The sequence below is a fragment of the Budorcas taxicolor genome, chromosome 7 (assembly GCF_023091745.1).
Source record: "Budorcas taxicolor isolate Tak-1 chromosome 7, Takin1.1, whole genome shotgun sequence".
In the NCBI taxonomy this organism is placed as follows: domain Eukaryota; kingdom Metazoa; phylum Chordata; class Mammalia; order Artiodactyla; family Bovidae; genus Budorcas; species Budorcas taxicolor.
Window position 1 is genome coordinate 17,733,186 of NC_068916.1, and position 19,227 is coordinate 17,752,412.

The window sequence follows — 19,227 nt, forward strand, 5'->3', positions numbered from 1 at the left end:
CTCATATGTTTAATTCCTATAATCCTTGTAACAGCCCAAGAGATAGGCTACTCTTATGCCCCCAGTTTACAGAAGAGACAACTGAGGCACAGAGAAATCAAAGGGGGTCTTTGAGTCTTTTCTGCCTGCTTTACCATTTTCAGAGAGTTGTACCCAAGCCCAACAAAAAGCCCCTTCAGCTTGCTTTCCACAAGACTCCTGCATTCATATTCCTGTGTGTTAGTCACTCAGTCGTGTCCAACTCTTTGCGACCCCATGAACTATAGCCTGCCAGGCTCCTCTGTCCATGGGTTTCTCCAGGCAAGAATACTGGAGTGGGTTGCCATTCCCTTCTCCAGGGGATCTTCCTGACCCAGGGATCGAAACTGAGTTTCCTGCATTGCAGACAGATTCCCTACCATCTGCTCCACCAGGAAAGCCCTTTGTATCCTTATGGCTTCCCTAAAGAAAACTGAGGACACAGAACTAAAAATGGAAAGAAAATCCTTCCTGGAGATCTTTAAGAGGATTCTTAAAGGGACCCATGTCCATGACCCCAAAGAACTGCCCAGTGGCTCAGTAGTAAGAATCCACCTGAAGTGCACAGGAAACGCAAGAGGTGTGGGTTTGATCCCTGGATTGGGAAGATCCCCTGAAGTAGGAAATAGCAATCCACTCCAGTATTCTTGCCTGGAAAATCTCATGGACAGAGGAGCCTGGCAAGGTAGTCCATAGCGTCTCCCATAGGGTCACAAAGAGTTGGTCACAACTCAGCATGCATGATCCCAGAAGGGAAAGAATTAATAACGTTGGCTTTTTGCTTTCCCCTATTCCTCTAGTTTTGGTTCTGAAGCAGAGAAGCTTAGAAAGACAGGCTCCTGAGAGCCTGTAATCACTCCATCTGCTTTGCTCCGGGGTTTTGCAAGTGGGTTGTTTGACTTTTAGTTTCCCTAGTGGGGGACTTGAGGATCTCCCTTTCAGCCAGCTGCTGCTTCCTTCTCAGGACCCCAGAAAAGAGATGGAGGGGAGGGGCCTGCTACCATTAATGCCGGTGACCTTTAAACCAGGTTTTCCTGGTTCCAATCTTGGAGATTTTAGAGAAATTATAGTAGAAAAGAGCTTCAGGACTGTGGGGTCAGATAAAATTGACCTCAAATACTGACTCTCATGTACCCTTTGTCAGGCCTTATGTGTGCGTTTGTAAAATAGATATAATAGTTTTTGCATTTTTTAGGACTCTCTGAGTTGTCTCAGAGGCCACATGTGTGTCCTAGTTGTCATATGTGTGACTAGATTGTGCAAAAATAAATGGGAAATTTATTTTAGGGATCTAAGAATTTATAGAGTTCAAAAATGAAAGTAGGAATCTGGTGGGCCAGCGATTAAGACTCCTGTTTCCACTACAGGGAGCATGGGTTCATCCCTGGTTGGGGAACTAAGATCCTGCTTGCCATGCGTTGCAGTCAAAAAATTAAAAAAAAAAAAGAAAGTAGCTTCAAGGACGCTGCCAGAATTCTTTGTTCTTTATGTTCTCCCATGTCTTCCAATCCTTTCTTGCCCTATAATTCACCTTTGCCTGCCACCCAATCTGCCTGGCAGAACATGGCTGTCTTCCTTGAGGAAATAGTCAGACCAAGGCTAGAACTTTTGGATTCCCAGTGAAGGTCTCTGATTGGTTCATCCTGGGTCAGGTGATCACCCCCGAACCAATCAGCTGAGGCCAGGAAGTAGGTCTCAGTGGGCAAATATGGCTGCTTCCATTGTGGCTATGTGAATCAAAGGGAGGAGGTGTTCTTACAACAGAGGAGGATAGATGTAGAAAGGCAGTCAAAAGGGTTGTTTCTACTACAACACAACATTTTCTACAATACAGCAACATTAAAATAAAGTATGGCATAGGCGGTGGAGCCAGACCGATGGTGTTTAAATCAATAGGATGCTACCCAGCTTGTGAAAGCCAGTTGTTAAATTTCTAGGAATTTGCAATCTGGTTGCTGAACACAATCATTGTTAAAAATTAAATCATATAAACTCACACTACAAAGATTAAACACTGAAAACAGGTGATAAACTTAAAATGTATCACTTCCTAAATATTTTGCTACTTTTTATCATTATTCTCAGGGTTATTTATGTCTATTGTATCTCTATATTGCAAATATTATATCATATTGTTCCACTGTTCCTCTCTTGCCATATCTACAGTCAGCAATGCCACATTGGTGGGTTGAAATCAGGAATGATAGTTTTGACACCATGGAAATCAGCAAACACTTCAAATCGTGTCTTCCCCTGGTCCCCATCTTTCTGTGTCACCATATTTAATCTGTGCAGTAGGATAATGATGAAAGTAATGCCTGCCTCATGGGATTTTATGAGATTAAATGAGCAGCTATATGACTGGGACATTGTAAGAGCTAGCTGAAAATGACTGAATAAGAGGTGTTTCCTTGGTGTGCTGAATCTGGCTCATACTAGCTCACGAATGCCTGTTGGGAGTATGTCTTCCCCATTCTATGTTCAAGGACATCACAGTGGTTACCTGAAATTGACCCTGGTGGAAGTTTTTATGCCATTGTAATGGGCAATTTATTGGGTTGGCAAAAGTTCAGGTTTTTCTATAACATCTTACAGAAAAGCCCGAATGAACAACTAGCAACACACCCCTGGCCCCCCACCCCGTCCTGTGCCTCCACTGGAGAGCTGGTTGTTAAATATTCAACAGCACACCACTTGGTATTTAGACACACACACCACACACACCCCCACCCCCCCCCACACAGAGCCCATAGTAGGTACTCAGCAACAAAGCAACTCACAACGGAAAACCCTCAAACATAGATCCAAGGCAAACAGGTCCCAAGGACAAAAGCCACCTGGTCCCAGAAAGTGATCTTCATCAGTTGTCTATAACAGAAATGCTCCCCTGACCAGAGTACCCAATCCTCTTTGTCACAGAGCCTGGGCCGCAGCATCACTAAGGCAGGAGACTTCCTTGAAAACCACTACAGAGAGCTGCGAAGACCATATACTGTGGCCATTGCTGCCTATGCCCTGGCTTTGTTGGGCAAGCTGGAGGATGACCGCCTCACCAAATTTCTGAATACAGCCAAAGGTGAGGGGTAGCCTGGAGGAGTATGGAGGGACCCATGGCTGGAGACTGAGGGTGGCCCTCTCGAGCTGGGGTGCATGGCTTTAAGCTGCACTGGGATGGACCTCTCCAAGCTGAACTGCGATGAATGGCTCTGTGGTGTGATAATTTCTCCTTGTAAACCACACGAGAAGGCTCACTGCATAATTCATTCAACCATGTTGAATGCTGGGTGTTGAGCACTTGCTATGACCCAGCAGTGAGGTGTGATTAAGACCATGAGCATGGACATCAGACAGATCTAAATTGAAATCCAACTCTGCCACTTTCTCACTGTCTGACCTTGTACAAGTCGCTTAACCTCTCTGGACCTTAGTTTCCTCATCTTCAAATGATACCTAGGGCTTCCCTAGTGGCTCAGTGGTCAAGAATCTGCCTGCCAGGAGATTCTTGGGTTCAATCCTTGGGTCAGGAAGATCCCCTGGAGAAGGAAACGAGTCCCATGGATGGAGGAGCCTGGCAGGCTACAGTTCATGGAGTCATAAAAGAGTCAGATACCACTTAGTGACTCACAGCAACAACACTGTAACATTATAACCATCTCAAGGGTAATTAGGATTCAGTAAAATAATACCATAGGGAATTTAGCACAGTGCCTAGCACATAGTGGGCAGCTAATCATTGATTCCAGTGATGACGCTGTATCATGTTTGTACTCACTGATAATAAGGTATCTCAAGTATCATATAAATACCAAAGTGGTTTAACACGACAAAAGTATGTTGTTGGTGGACAGCTCTCCTCCATACAGTGATGCAGGGATCCAGGTCTCTATCTTTTCATGGCTCTGCCATTCTGGGGCCTCAGAATCCTGCTCTTTCAGGCTGAAAAGGAAATAGGAAGATTGGGCAAGGGACTAGACATAGAAGAGGCCCAATCACTGCTGTGCACATTCCATTGGCCAGAGCTTAGCCATGTGGCCATATACCTGCAAAGGCTTCTGGGAAATGTAGTCCAACGGTGTGCCCAGGGACAGGAGGTCATCCTCCTCTTGGTTCTCAGTGACAGTCTCTGCCATCATAACTTTCTTAGGCACTTGGTACACCACCATGAGTACAGCACAGCCCTTGCCATTATGGCCTCACACTCCACTTGAAGAAAGAAATGAGTTCATAGATTACTATAGAGTATCAGAGTGCTGGGATCAGAGAAGCACAGGATCCTTTGAGAGACAGGAGGAAGAGGGACCTCCACTCAGTCTTGGGGTGCCCACTAATTGTGCAGGGTGGGTAAGAATTAACAAAGTAGATGGAGAATAGGTACTCTATGTAAAGGGAACAGAATATGCAAAGGCTCAGAGGTAAGAATGTGTGTTTCAAATTTAGGAAATCTCCCACAGTGGGGCTGCAGTGCAGAGCTCATATGGAGGAGTGAAGGTGGATGAGGGAAGAGAATGAGGCAGGAGCCAGCAGATTGAGGTCCTAGAATGTGGGCCAGGACACCTGAACACCAAGTGGTTTAGGCTATGAGTCTTTTTTTCCTGAATTTTCTCTGAGCTGTTCACAGGATGGACAGAGCAGTGAGCATTGGGGGTGGGGGGTTTTCCCTGCAGAAAAAAACCGCTGGGAGGAACCCAACAAGAAGCTCTACAATGTGGAGGCCACATCCTATGCCCTCTTGGCTCTGCTGGCACGCAAAGACTTCGACACTGCGCCTCCTGTCGTGCGCTGGCTCAATGAGCAGAGATACTATGGAGGTGGTTATGGCTCCACGCAGGCAAGTAGTCCACACATACCTCGCCCCGGTAACTGCATCCCAACCTCCTCTGGCCTCATTAGTCTTCTGAAGAAAGTACCAAGACCAAGAGAGGCAGTGCTTCTCTTCCATCAGCCAGGATGATTGGAATGAAGTCAAGAATCTTTTTTTTTTCAGTTTCAAACCCATCTGTGGATTCTAGACTACATTCTGGATGCCCTGAGCTGTGTTTCAAGCCTCCTTTTCCCTCTTGGTGTCTAGACCATGTTCTCAGGCCCCAGGTTCAGGTGTGAACCTCTCTCTCCTACTGTGGGTTCTAGACTATGTTCCCAGTGCCCCATCTTACTCTGTCTCACTGGTGGGTTCTAGATATAATGTTCATTTCACCAGGCCCCCAGTGTTACTCTGTATCACTGGTGGATTCTAAATTAGATTATTAATGACCCTACACCATTATCTAAACTTCTCTGTCCTTCTGGTAGGTTCTAGATCATGTTCACAGTTCCCTATCTTATTCGTCTCACTGGTGGGTTCTAGTTCATGTTCATTTCACCAGCCCCCAATGTTTCTCTGTCTCATCAGTGGGTTCTAGACCAGGTTCTTAATGACTCTACAGCATTATCCAAGGGGCTTCCCTGGTGGCTCAGTGATGAAAGTATCTGCCTGAAATGCAGGAGACCCGGGTTCGATCCTTGGGTTGGGAAGATCCCCTGGAAAAGGGAATGGCAACCCACTCCAGTATTCTTACCTGGAGAATTCCATGGATAGAGGAGCCTGGTGGGCTACAGTCCATGGGATCACAAAGAGTTGGACACAACTGAGCAACTAACACCTCACACACCATTATCCAAGCCTCTGTCTCCCACTGGTGGGTTCTAGACCACATTCTAAGTTCCATCAGGCTCCCAGTGTTACCACATCTTATTGTGAGTTCTAGACCAGGATTTTAGTTATTCTAGTCCCTGATGGGTTCTAGACCAGGGTTCAGTAACCTCAAGCTCCAGGAAGCTCAGGCTCCAGTCTAACCGCTTTTCTTTCTGGTGGGTTCTCAATCACACTCTCAGTGTCACTTTGGGGTTCTAGATCAGATGGTCAGTGTTCCCAGATTCCAGTTTCATTCTTTTATTTCATGAGTGGGTTCTAGACATATTCTCAGTGCCTCTACCAATGCTTGTCTTAGACTCTCTCCTCTGGATGTGTCTAGAGCACCTTCTCAGTGTGGCTGAACTTTCTGTCTTATGTTTGTACACTCTGGTGGATTCTAGCCATGTTCCCAGTGTTGTTCCTAAGCTCTTGTCTGACCTGTCTCACTCAGAGAGTTCTAGGACATGTCCTCAGTATCTGACCAGCCCCCAGTCGTATTCTCACCCTCTCTGGTGGGTTCTAGGTCACTGTCTCATTGCCCCAGTTCTGCTATGAGTCTCTTCATCCCTCAGTGGTTCTAACCACTTTCTCAGTCACCTAAATTCACCCCCTTTCTCTGTCATGGGTAACAGGCCACTTTCATGGTGTTCCAAGCCTTGGCCCAATACCAGAAGGATGTTCCTGATCACAAGGAGCTGAACCTGGATGTGTCCATCCACCTGCCCAGCCGCAACTCTTTGGTCAAGCATCGTATCCTCTGGGAATCTGCCAGCCTCTTGCGCTCAGAAGAGGTAAAGTCACCTGGCCACACCCTCATCACTTTCATCCTCCATGCCAGCCAGACTTTCTAGGAGGCAGGAGGGAGGGTCAATGACCATCACAAATGGGGGAAGGCTTGGTTCCAAATACTCTCTCTTCTCTCTCCCCACTCCTTGCAGACTAAGGAAAATGAGCGTTTCACAGTAAGAGCTGAAGGGAAAGGACAAGGCACCTTGTCGGTAAGGAATGGGAACCTACACTTTCTTGACCCACCACCTTCTCTAGGCCCCTCTGCTCCAGTATCCCCTTTCCTTTCTGAGTCAAATGGACTGACACCACATCTCCCCTCCTACCTCACCAGGTAGTGACCGTGTACCATGCCAAGCTCAAAGGCAAAGTCTCCTGCAAAAATTTCGACCTCCAAGTTTCCATACGCCCAGCCCTCGAACCAGGTGAAAGGAGTGGAGACCCTATCTGTTACTCTTCCCCCAACCCTGTTCTTTTTCTGCCTCCCTCCTGGATCAGAACCCAGGAGCTACACCCCTCCCACTTCCCCACCACCATCCATCCTTCTGTTTTCTGTGTTTCTAGTCAAGAAGCCTCAGGACGCCAAAGGTTCCATGATCCTTGACATCTGTACCAAGTAAGAGATGGTTCACTGGGATTCATCTTGGCCATCCCTCTGTCTCTAGCAAGACTTCTTACAAATAATAACTGTGATGCTTAATGCTTTCTGAGGGTATATTGTGCATCTAGTCCTGTGCTGAATACAGGACAAGAAGTCCTCCCTTTGCATGGCAGTGTGAGATTAGCAACGTGGTCTTGATGTCCGAACATGGTGCTGGGGAACTGGTGACGTTGAATTAGACCATGGTAACAGAATCATACAAAGTGAGACCTGCCCATGTTCATTTCCCAGAACTGAGGCACAGAGAGGTTAAGTAACCCCTCAGATGTTACAGAGAGCTGGGATTTGAACCCGGGCCAGTTGGGTTCCAGAACCTGAAAAATGAATCACCTTGATCATTATGTAGCTCTTCCTATATTCCCTTTAGGAGAATGCTTCCTACATTTGAACCTCCCTCTATGCTCCTATGTGGGAACTAGAGGCCTCGCTCTTTGATATGGCCCCCTTGTCTGGGCACTGATCCCACCTTCAGGGCCAACCCCCTCTCCCTCTGCCCCATCTAGGTACCTGGGAGACCAGGATGCCACTATGTCCATCCTTGATATATCCATGATGACAGGCTTCTCACCTGATATTGATGACCTGAAACTGGTATGAAGGCCTTGGGCCCAGGGGCTGGGATCCATGGGCAGGAGCCCAGGGTCTGGAAGAAACTGGAGTGGCAGGGGGAATGGGGATGCAGGAGGGATTTTTACAAACCACATCCTTCCCCAGCTGAGCACTGGTGTCGACAGATACATCTCTAAGTATGAGATGAACAGAGACTCCAACAAGAACACACTCATCATCTACCTGGACAAGGTAAGGCTTCCATTGGGATCCTGAACCTCTACCTGGCTGACCTTTCCTTCTCCACTGGCCTCGTGCCCAGGTGGGGCCAGAGAGACAGGGTCTGGACTGCTGGGTGTGGGAAGACAGGGTCATGTAAAACAAGGCCAACCCACTTTCTGTAAGCACCTCACCTTCTCACCACTCATGTCCCAACCGCATTTTTCACTTGTCCCCTCCAGCTTCTTCTCACCAGAGTCTTAACCACTGAGTGGAAAAAAACCCACTTGTGGTTTTTAAAACAGCAGTGCTTGATGGAGAGAAAGAGCTTCCCTTGTTCCCCAGCCCCTAGCGTTTCTCTCTTCTCTTATTTTCCCCCATTCTTCCCTTGTTCTGTTTATTTATATGACGGAGCTGGGTCTTCATTGTGGTGCATGGGCTCTTGGCTGTGGCATGCCACAACCACTGACCCACATGCCATAACTGGAGAAGTCCACATGCCGATTTGCAGGCCGACCCAACAGTGCACAAGGCTTCCCAACATTTGTTATTTGTGTTCTTTGTGATGATAGCTATTCTGGCATGTGTAGGGGCTATCTCACTGCAGGTTTTTGGGTTGTTGTTGTCGTTGTTTTTGGCTGAACTAGGTCTTCTTTGCTGCACGTGGGCTTTCTCTAGTTGCGGCGAGTGGGGGCTACGCTTCGTTGCAGTGTGCAGGCTTCTCATTGTGGTGGCTTCTCTTGTTGCTAGAGTGTGGGCTCTAGGGCACAAGTTCAATAGTTGTGGCGCATGGTCTCAGTTGCTCCACTGCATGTGGAATCTTAATTCCCCAACCAGGGATCAAACCCGCATCCCCTGCATTGGAAGGTGCATTCTTAACCACTGGACCAGCAGGGAATTCCCTGCCCTTGCTCTCTTTCTCTCTACTATGGCTTTTCTCCAAATATACGTGTCATCACATATACACCTGTGTATGTATCAATATGGGGCTTCCCAGCTCTCTCCATGGTAAAGAATCCACCTGCCAATGCAGGAGACTCTGGTTTGATCCCTGGGTGGAGAAGATCCCCTAGGGAAGGAAATGGCAACCCACTCCAGTATTCTGTCCGTGGGAAATCCCATGGACAGAAAAGAGCCTGGCGGGCTACAGTCCATGGGGTTGCAAACAGTTGGACGCCACTTAATGACTAAACAACAACAATGTCTCATTACATATATGTGTATATCTGTCTCCTTCCTCCCTCCCTCACTCGCTTTCTCCGTCTTTTCTTTCTTTCTCTTTAATTTTTCCAATTTTATTGAGCTGTAATTGATGTATAACACTGTGTAGTTTTAATGTGCACAATGCAAGGATTTTATATATTTATATACTGAGAAATAATTACCACAATAAGGTCAGTTACATCCACCCCCTACATAGCTATAATGTGTGTGTTGGTAACTTTTTTAAGACCTACTCTTTTGGCAACTTTCAAGTGTCTAATGCAGTCTTGTTAACCACAGAATGTTTTTAAGGACATATATAGCAGTCCTTGGCCAGAGCTCAATCACGTGGCCACAAGGAACTGAAACATGCTGAGAAGTACAATGTAGCCTTAGCGGGGGTGGGGTGGGGTGGGGGTGGGGTAATGAATTTGATGAACTGCTTATTAATCTTTTGTCAAAGATTCCTGCCCACTGCCACCCACCCCCCATCTTCCCCACCTAGATCCCTCAGCTTCTCCACCACTTTCCAACCCCCAGAATCCCATGCTGGACTTCCTTCCATGTAGGCCCTGCCACTGACCAACCTCCTTCTTCCCAGGTCTCACACACACAGGAGGACTGTCTGTCCTTCAAAGTTCACCAGTACTTTAATGTCGGACTTATACAGCCTGGGGCAGTCAAGGTGTACTCCTATTACAACCTGGGTGAGCAGCCATCCTAGACCTGGGATCTGGGAGTTAGACTCTGGGGGTCTTGAGGATCTGAGGGTTAAGAGTCAGGGGGTCCCCAGGTTTTGGAGTTAGGGGTCTGGGGTCCCCAGGTGTGGGAGTTAGGGGTCTGGGAGTTAGGGATCTGGAGGTTAAGGGTCTGGAGGCCCCAGGGATCTGAGAGCTAGGAGTCCGGGGTTCCTGGAAATCTGAGGATTAGGAGTCTGGTGGTCCCTGGGTCTGGGAGTTAGGGATCTGGGGGTCCCCAGGTCTGGGAGTTAAAGGCCTGGGGGGGTCCCTGGATCTGGGAGTTAGGGGCCTGGGGATCCCCAGGTCTGGGAGTTAGGAGTCTGGGTGTCCCAGGGCTGGGGACCTGGCATCTGGAGGTCTGACCGGCTGGAGTTGGATAACTGAGCCTCCAGGTGTGGTGTCTGGGGTGGAGGCTCTAGCCTTCTGACCCCTCCCCATCACCTCTGCCACAGATGAAACTTGTATCCGCTTCTATCACCCGGATAAAGAGGACGGAATGCTGAGCAAACTCTGCCACAAAGATACCTGCCGCTGTGCAGAGGGTAAGTGCTCAGGTGCTAGGAGGATGCCCACACCCACTGGACCCCGGCTCCCTTGGGGTGGGGGATTGACCCAAGAGGTCTGAACCAGGGGACCGGGCATACCCCTGGGTAGTGGGTGCCCTGAACAGGAAGTGGGTCTTAGACGGTGTCCCCGCCCCACCCCCCACCCACCCCTCAGAGAACTGCTTCATGCACCACACGGAGGAGGCGATCACTCTGGAGAACCGGCTGGACAGGGCCTGTGAGCCAGGCGTGGACTATGGTGAGTGGGGTGCTGGGCAAGAGGCCTGGAAAAGGTGCACGCATGCATGCTTGTGTGTGAGCGGCAGTGTGAAGGGAGGTGTGGTCCTGGCTGCGTGTGGTGACTGGTTGTGGGTGACTGGTGTATGTGTGTGTGTGTGTGTTGTGAGGGCCTCTGATTGCACGGGAGACATGGTCATGAGTGGGGTGGGTTTGTGGGCGTGTGTGTGACAGGTGGTTGGGAGTGGATGTGGTTGCGTGTACCACCATGTTGTGGGGAACCTGTGGGTCACGGTGGATAGGAGTCGCTATCATCGTGCCTCTCACAGTGGTTGTGGAGGGCTCTGATTGTGTGCATGGCTGTGAGTGTAGCCCGGCGTGTTACACTGCGGTGACGGGAGTGGCTAGCAGGGACGTGGGCATGCCTGGCTGTGATCATTGCTTGGGAGGAGCCAGGTGAGGGCGCCCCACAGAGAGCCCTGCCCAGGACGCCCCGCTGTCCTCCCCACCCCTCAACAGTATACAAGACCAGACTCATCCAGAAGAAGCTTGAAGAGGACTTTGACGAGTACATCATGGTGATTGAGCAAATCATCAAATCGGGTTAGTCCTGTGTCTACCTCCCCCTTCCCCCAGCCCCTCCCCTTCTCCTCCCCCAGCTCAGCTTCCCTTGCCCTCCCCACCCTCTCCCTCTCCCTCCCCCAGCTCAGCTTGCCTTCCCCTCCGGCCTCATACCCAGTCCTCCCCTCCCCTCCCCCAGCTCAGCTTCCCTTTCCCTCCCCTCCAGGCTCGGACGAGGTGCAGGTTAAACAGGAGCGCAAGTTCATCAGCCACATCAAGTGCAGGGAAGCCCTTAAACTGAAGGAGGGGGCACACTACCTCGTGTGGGGCGTGTCCTCTGACCTGTGGGGCGACAAACCCAAGTGAGTTCCTGCCCAGTGCTTTCTGGAGGCCGCCTCCTCCCACCCTCCGCGCCCCCTCCTGACCCGTCTGTCTTCCCGCAGCATCAGCTACATCATTGGGAAGGACACCTGGGTGGAGCTGTGGCCCGAAGCTGAAGAATGTCAAGATGAGGAGAACCAGAAACAGTGCGAGGACCTGGCCAGCTTCACGGAGAACATGGTCGTCTTTGGCTGCCCCAACTGATCCCACACACACACCCTCTCACACACACTGTCCACCCAATAAAGCTTCACTTCTGTTTCACATGTCTCCCAAAGTCTGGAGGTCTTTGAGAGGGGGACAGAGGCAGCTTCGACCCCCCACTGCCTCACTTGCCAGCTCAGCTCCATCCTGCAGGAACTTGACCTGATTCCCACTTCATTCCCTCCTGCAGTTCACCTCCACATTCACGGGCTTCCTCATCTCCAGTGCCCATGCCTGCCTCACCTGTTCCTAACCGGAAGTGCGTATGCCTCTTCCCCACATTGCAGGCGGATTCTTCACCATCTGAGCCACCAGGGAAGCCCAAGAATAGTGGAATGGGTAGTCTATCCCTTCTCCAGGGGAACCTTCTGACCCAGGAATCCAACCAGGGTCTCCTGCACTGCAGGTAGATTCTTTACCAGTTGAGGTTTCCTGACCAAGGATTGAACCCTGCATTGGGAGCATGGAGTCTTAGCCACTGGACCACCAGGGAAGTCCCTCTTCGTATTTTCTTACCAGCATCCTTGCCTACATCTTCACCTGGGTATTTACCTGGCTTCTTGCTTGCACCTCCCCTGCATCTCTACCTCTGCCTTCAGCATCAGAACCCTCCAGTCCTTCTCTGCCTTCTCACCCTCATGCTCACCTGTATCCTGAGCTCCCATCCTCACCTGCTGGGACCTTCATCGCATTTGCCCTCCTCCTCAGCTCACTTTCACTCCATTTCCAGTCTCACCTGCACCCCGTATGCCACCCTCTAGACTCACCCTGCTGGTCACCATTTTGTAGATGGGCCTGAGCAGACTGGTGGGACTGTGTGAGGCGGCTGGGCCTGGAGGGGGCGGTCACAGGCAGGTCAGGGGGATGTTTCCGCCTGGAGCCTGAGGGACCAAGTCAGAGATCTGACTCATCAGCCAGCGACTGAGGAGGGAGTGCAGGGGCTCTTGTGGTCACAGCTCATCAGAAACACAGAGGCTGTGGCAGCAGCCACAGAGGGTGAGGCCGCCGGCTGCCCAAGGGCCCTAAGTGCCTATCCACCTGTGGCCCCTTGAGGATGGTTGAAGGTGAGATCCAGGCTCCAGCTCTGGGTGAGACCATCACAGGAAAACACCTCTGAACCTGGAAGTCACCCCTGCACAGCCCCCTTCCCCTAGACCCCAGGTTCTGGAATTCCCCACCCCCTTAACTCCAGGAGTGTGAGGGGAAATTGACTCATAGCCCATCCCTACTCTCTCCAGTCCCTGATTGCCAGAGACTCCTGTCAAGGGGACACTCAAAAATCCTCCTTAATCACTAGGTGTCCCAGCTGCTGTCTACCAGCCACTCCCCTCCCCATCACTCTCCTTCGTGGACAGTTTCTCATTTCTTTTCACATTCATTTCTCCTTCCTTCTGGCTTGGAATTCAAGTTCCTCATTTCTTTAATGCATTGGCTGTTTTTGTTTTGTTGTTTGATTTTTTTTTTTTTTTCCCAGCATCTATGGTTCGAGGCTGTGAACATATGGTTTGAGGAGCTCACATTTCTAAAGATAGCATGGAGTTGATTTCAGACAGTGAGGGTGTCCAAATAAGAAAGGAGAACAGGGCGATGTGGAAAGCCTGCCTGTGATGCAACCACCTTCAAAGTCATTTAGAATGAGGGGTGATTCAGTTTACATGTCAGTTTTTGCTAGGCTATGGTGACCAGTTGTTAGGTTAAACACCAGTCTAAATATTGCTATGAAAGTTTTTTTTTTTTTTCTTGAATTTTTTTTTTTACTTTTTTTGAAAACTGGGCAGAACACTAAATATCCACCTTTACAATAAACAAATATAGCAACAGTAACTCACACTAAAACAAACCATATTGGAGAAGGAACTAGCAACCCACTCCAGTATTTGTGTCAAAAAATTCCATGGACAGAGGACCCTGGCAGGCTGCAGTCCAAAGGGTCACATAGGGTCGGACAAGACTGAGCAACTAAGCACACACCTGGCTGATTTGTGTTGCTGTATGGCAGAAATCAACACAACATCGTAAATCAATTATCCTCTAGTTAAACATAATTTTAAAAAACATATTTCTGATAGCCATATTTTTCTGTTTGGGACTGTTTTCAAGTTTTCTTTTGTTAATATTTATATATTTATTTGGCTGTGCTAGGACTTCAGTGGCAGCATGTGGAATCTAGGTCCCTAACCAGGGATGGGCCCCAGGCCCCCTGCACTGGGAGTGTGGAGTCTTAGCCACTAGACTACCAGGGAAGTCCCTGTTTTCAAGTTTTTTTGTCTCAAAAACATGAATGTCCTAATCCAAAGGGTCAAAATAGGCCATCTTTTAAACAAAGAGGCAATGAATACAACATGTAAACAGTTGATACAGACCTAATAGGATTTGTCAAAATCAGTCACATCTAATAACACACCTGAAGTGTTTTTGTATAAAATTCCATGTGAAGAAAAGAAGACTTTATCAATGTCTAAAAAAAGTGGGTTTATAGACAGTCTGACAAGTTATCTTAAGAAGTGTTTCCTGAGACTTCCCTGGCAGTCCAGTGGTTAAGACTCTGTGCTCTCAGTGTAGGAGGCACAGGTTTGATCCCTGAACAAGGAAATAAGATTCCACATGCTTTCCTGAGACATAAGTTAACGCAACATTATTCTTGAACCCTTTCAGTTCGACTTCCCACTCAATAAAATAGCTGAGGATCTGAAACTGAGAAAGTATATTTGAGTACAAACAGCTTGTGAAACTTAATAATTTTTAAATTTTTTTAATTTATTTTTTAATTGGAGGAAAATTGCTTTACAATGTGGTGTTGGTTTCTGCCATGTGTGCTTTAGCGCTCAGTCATGTCCTACTCTTGTGACCTCATGACTGCAGCCCGCAAGACTCCTCTGTCCATGTGGATTCTCCAAGCAGTAATACTGGAGTGGGTGGTCATGCCCTCCTCCAGGACATTTTCCCAATGCAGGGATTGAACCCAGGTCTCCTGCATTGCAGGCAGATTCTTTACCATCTGAGCCATGAAAGAAGCTCTGTTTCTGCCATACAACAATGCAAAATTGGCCATAATTATGCATATATCCCCTCGTTCTTGAGCCTCCCTCCTCTTGCCCCACCCCTCCCCTCTAGGTCCACAGAGCGCCAAGCTGGGCTCCCTGTATTATACAGCAGCTTCTCACCAGCTATCTGTGTTACACATGGTAGCATATATACATATATATGTCACTGCCTCTTTCTCCATTCATCCCGTTCTCTCCTTCCCTCCCTGTATCCACAAGTCATTTTTTTTCTTTTTTGCATTATCAGCAGGTCTTACTGAACTACCAACCAACTTGCCCACTCCATATGCGTTTCAGATGGGTGAGGCTTCTCTGTATAGGAGCCTATATATTGTCTTTGATCCTATGCTCAATGTTGTCTAACAGAACAGTTCTCTCCCCATTTTGCAGTACTTTAGCCTTCCTATTAGCAAAAGAGGTGACCAGCCCCATAGACCAGAGGGACTACAGTCACAGGATGGGGATTTCCTCTTACTTTTTGTTTTCTGACCGAGCTCCATGGCATATGGGAGGGAGCTTAGTTTCCAGACAGGGATTGAACCCATGCCCCCTGCATTGGAAGTGCAGAGTCTTAACCACTGGACCACCAGAGAAGTCCCTCCTCCTCTTACAATTTTTTAGTTTGATGTTTGGAATTCTTTTGTTGTTGTTTGAGTTTTTGGTTTGTTTTCTTGCTTGTTTGGGGTTCTTTTTGTTTCTTTGTTTGTTTTTAATTGAAAGAAGAGCTTCCCAGGAGGCGCTAGTGGTAAAGAATCTGCCTGCTAATGCAGGTGACACAAGAGACGTGGGTTCAGTCCCTGGGTGGGGAAGATCCCCTGGAGAAGGAAATGACTACCCACTCCAGTATTCTTCCCTAACGAGGAGTCCCATGGACTGAGGAGCCTGGTGGCTTACAGCCCATGGGGTTGAAAAGAGTGGGACACAACTGAGTGACTGACACTACTACTCTACTAAAGTTGACTTACAGTGTTGTGTTCAGATGTTTGGGACTCTTGATGCCAAGTCTATTTACTTTATTGTTTGGGGTTCGAGTTTATAACCCTTTCTGTGTTTCCTGTCTAGAGAAGATCCTTTAGCATTTGTTGGAGAGCTGGTATGGTGGTGCTGAATTCCTTCAGCTTTTTTTTTTTAAACAGAACTTTATTTTTAAAATATAAATTTATTTATTTTAATTGGAGGCTAATTACTTTACAATATTGTATTGGTTTTGCCATACATTGACATGAATCTGCCATGGGTGTACATGTGTTTCCCATCCTGATCCCCCCCTCCCACCTCCCTCCCCATCCCACCCCTCTGGGTGATCCCAGTGCACCAGCCCCAAGCATCCTGTATCATACATTGAACCTGGACTGGCGATTTGTTTCACATATGATAATAGACATGTTTCAATGCCATTCTCCCAAATCATCCTAGCCTCGCCCTCTCCCACAGAGTCCAAAAGACTGTTCTATACATCTGTGTCTCTTTTGCTATCTCACATACAGGGTTATTGTTACCATCTTTCTAAATTCCATATATATGCGTTCATTTCAGTTCAGTTCAGTCCAGTCGCTCAGTCATGTCCGACTCTTTGTGACCCCATGAATCGCAGCACGCCAGGCCTCCCTGTCCATCACCAACTCCCAGAGTTCACTCAGACTCACGTCCATCAAGTCCGTGATGCCATCCAGCCATCTCATCCTGGGTCGTCCCCTTCTCCTCCTGCTCCCAATCCCTCCCAGCATCAGAGTCTTTTCCAATGAGTCAACTCTTCACGTGAGGTGTCCAAAGTACTGGAGCTTCAGCTTTAGCATCATTCCTTCCAAAGAAATCCCAGGGTTGATCTCCTTCAGAATGGACTGGTTGGATCCCCTTGCAGTCCTAGTATACTGTATTGGTGTCTTTCTTTCTGGCTTACTTCACTCTGTATAATAGGCTCCAGTTTCATCCATCTCATTAGAACTGATTCAAATGTATTCTTTTTAATGGCTGAGTAATACTCCATTGTGTATATGTACCACAGCTTTCTTATCCATTCATCTGCTAATGGACATCGAGGTTGCTTCCATGTCCTGGCTATTATAAACAGTGCTGTGATGAACATTGGGGTACATGTGTCTCTTTCAGTTCTGGTTTCCTTGGTGTGTATGCCCAGCAGTGGGATTGCTGGGTCATATGGCAGTTCTAGTTCCAGTTTTTTAAGGAATCTTCACACTGTTCTCCATAATGGCTGTACTAGTTTGCATTCCCACCAACAGTGTAAGAGGGTTCCCTTTTCTCCACACCCGCTCCAGCATTTATTGCTTGTAGACTTTTGGATAGCAGCCATTCTGACTGATGTGAAATGGTGCCTCATTGTGGTTTTGATTTGCATTTCTCTGATAATGAGTGATGTTGAGCATCTTTTCATGTGCTTGTTAGCCATCTGTATGTCTTCTTTGCAGAAATGTCTGTTTAGTTTTTTGGCCCATTTTTTGATTGGGTCGTTTATTTTTCTGAAATTGAGCTGCAGGTGTTCTTGTATATTTCTGAGGTTAATTCTTTTTCAGATGCTTGGATTGCTATTATTTTCTCCCATTCAGAAGGCTGTCTTTTCACCTTGCTTATAGTTTCCTTTGTTCTGCAGAAGCTTTTAATTTTAATTAGGCTCCATTTGTTTATTTTAGCTTTTATTTCCAATATTCTGGGAGGTGGGTCATAGAGGGTCCTTCTGTGATTTATGTCAGAGAGTGTTTTGCCTATGTTCTCCTCTAGGAGTTATATAGTTTCTGGTCTTACGTTTAGATCTTTAATCCATTTTGAGGTTATTTTTGTGTATGGTGTTAGAAAGTGTTCTAGTTTCATTCTTTTACAAGTGGTTGACCAGTTTTCCCAGCACCACTTTTTAAAGAGATTGTCTTTTCTCTATTGTATATTCTTGCCTCCCTTGTTGAAGATAAGGTGTCCATAGGTGTGTGGATTTATCTCTGGGCTTTCTATTTTGTTCCATTGATCTATATGTCTGTCTTTGTGCCAGTACCATACTGTCTTGATGACTGTGGCTTTGTAATAGAGCCTGAAGTCAGGCAGGTTGATTCCTCCAGTTCCATTCTTCTTTCTCAAGATTGCTTTGGCTATTCGAGGTTTTTTGTATTTCCATTCAAACTGTGAAATTATTTGTTCTAGCTCTGTGAAAAATACCTTTGGTAGCTTGATAGGGATTGCATTGAATCTATAGATTGCTTTGCATAGTATACTCATTTTCACTATATTGATTCCTCTGATCCATGAACACGGTATTTTTCTCCATCTATTAGTGTCCTCTTTGATTTCTTTCACCAGTGTCTTATAGTTTTCTATATATAGGTCTTTTGTTTCCTTAGGTAGATATATTCCTAAGTATTTTATTCTTTTCATTACAATGGTGAAAGGAATTGTTTCCTTAATTTCTCTATTTTCTGATTATTAGTATATAGGAATGCAAGGGATTTCTGTGTGTTGATTTTATATCCTGTAACTTTGCTGTATTCTCTGATTAGCTCTGGTAATTTTCTGGTGGAGTCTTTAGGGTTTTCTATGTAGAGGCTCATGTCATCTGCAAACAGTGAGAGTTTTACTTCTTCTTTTCCAATCTGGATTCCTTTTCTTTTTCTGCTCTGATTGCTGTGGCCAAAACTTCCAAAACTATGTTGAATAGTAGTGGTGAGAGTGGGCACCCTTGTCTTGTTCCTGACTTTAGGGGAAATGCTTTCAATTTTTCACCATTGGGGATAATGCTTGCTTTGGGTTTGCCATATATAGCTTTAGTATGTTGAAGTATGTTCCTTCTATTGCTGCTTTCTGGAGGGTTTTTTTTTTTTATCATAAATGGATGTTTAATTTTGTCAAAGGCTTTCTCTGCATCTATTGAGATAATCATATGGTTTTTATCTTTCAATTTGTTAATGTGGTGTATTACACTGATTGATTTGCAGATATTGAAGAATCCTTGCATCCCTGGGATAAAGCCCACTTGGTCATGATGTATCATCTTTTTAATGTGTTGTTGGATTCTGTTTGCTAGAATTTTGTTAAGGATTTTTGCATCTATGTTCATCAGTGATATTGGCCTGTAGTTTTCTTTTTTGTGTGGCATCTTTGTCTGGTTTTGGTATTAGGGTGATGGTGGCCTCACAGAATGAGTTTGGAAGTTTACCTTCCTCTGCAATTTTCTGGAAGACTTTGAGTAGAATAGGTGTTAGCTCTTCTCTAAATTTTTGGTAGAATTCAGCTGGGAAGCCGTCTGGACCTGGGCTTTTGTTTGCTGGAAGATTTCTGATTACAGTTTCAATTTCCGTGCTAGTGATGGGTCTGTTAAGATTTTCTATTTCTTCCTGGTTCAGTTTTAGAAAGTTGTACTTTCTAAGAATTTGTCCATTTTTGCCAATTGTCCATTTTATTGACATAC

The 19,227-nt window shown here is 46.9% G+C and overlaps 1 protein-coding gene and 1 non-coding gene across 2 annotated transcripts in view; one reads left to right on the plus strand and one right to left on the minus strand.

Moving 5' to 3' along the window:
* The window catches only part of LOC128050332 (complement C3), a 36,285-nt gene extending 24,450 nt beyond the window's left edge, over positions 1-11,835 (plus strand). Inside the window, exons 28-41 of the mRNA XM_052642557.1 lie at positions 2,938-3,094; positions 4,683-4,846; positions 6,322-6,480; positions 6,628-6,687; positions 6,810-6,900; positions 7,040-7,091; positions 7,640-7,727; positions 7,851-7,937; positions 9,709-9,814; positions 10,300-10,389; positions 10,568-10,651; positions 11,149-11,232; positions 11,417-11,552; positions 11,634-11,835. Coding sequence (XP_052498517.1) covers positions 2,938-3,094; positions 4,683-4,846; positions 6,322-6,480; positions 6,628-6,687; positions 6,810-6,900; positions 7,040-7,091; positions 7,640-7,727; positions 7,851-7,937; positions 9,709-9,814; positions 10,300-10,389; positions 10,568-10,651; positions 11,149-11,232; positions 11,417-11,552; positions 11,634-11,775 — 1,500 coding nt within the window. The 3' untranslated portion in view covers positions 11,776-11,835. The remainder of the gene's footprint in view (positions 1-2,937; positions 3,095-4,682; positions 4,847-6,321; positions 6,481-6,627; positions 6,688-6,809; positions 6,901-7,039; positions 7,092-7,639; positions 7,728-7,850; positions 7,938-9,708; positions 9,815-10,299; positions 10,390-10,567; positions 10,652-11,148; positions 11,233-11,416; positions 11,553-11,633) is intronic.
* Positions 11,836-15,339: 3,504 nt separating this feature from the next.
* Positions 15,340-15,412, minus strand: TRNAG-UCC (transfer RNA glycine (anticodon UCC)). Its single transcript has one exon. It is a non-coding gene; the product is annotated as a tRNA-Gly (tRNA).
* Positions 15,413-19,227: the final 3,815 nt, after the last annotated feature.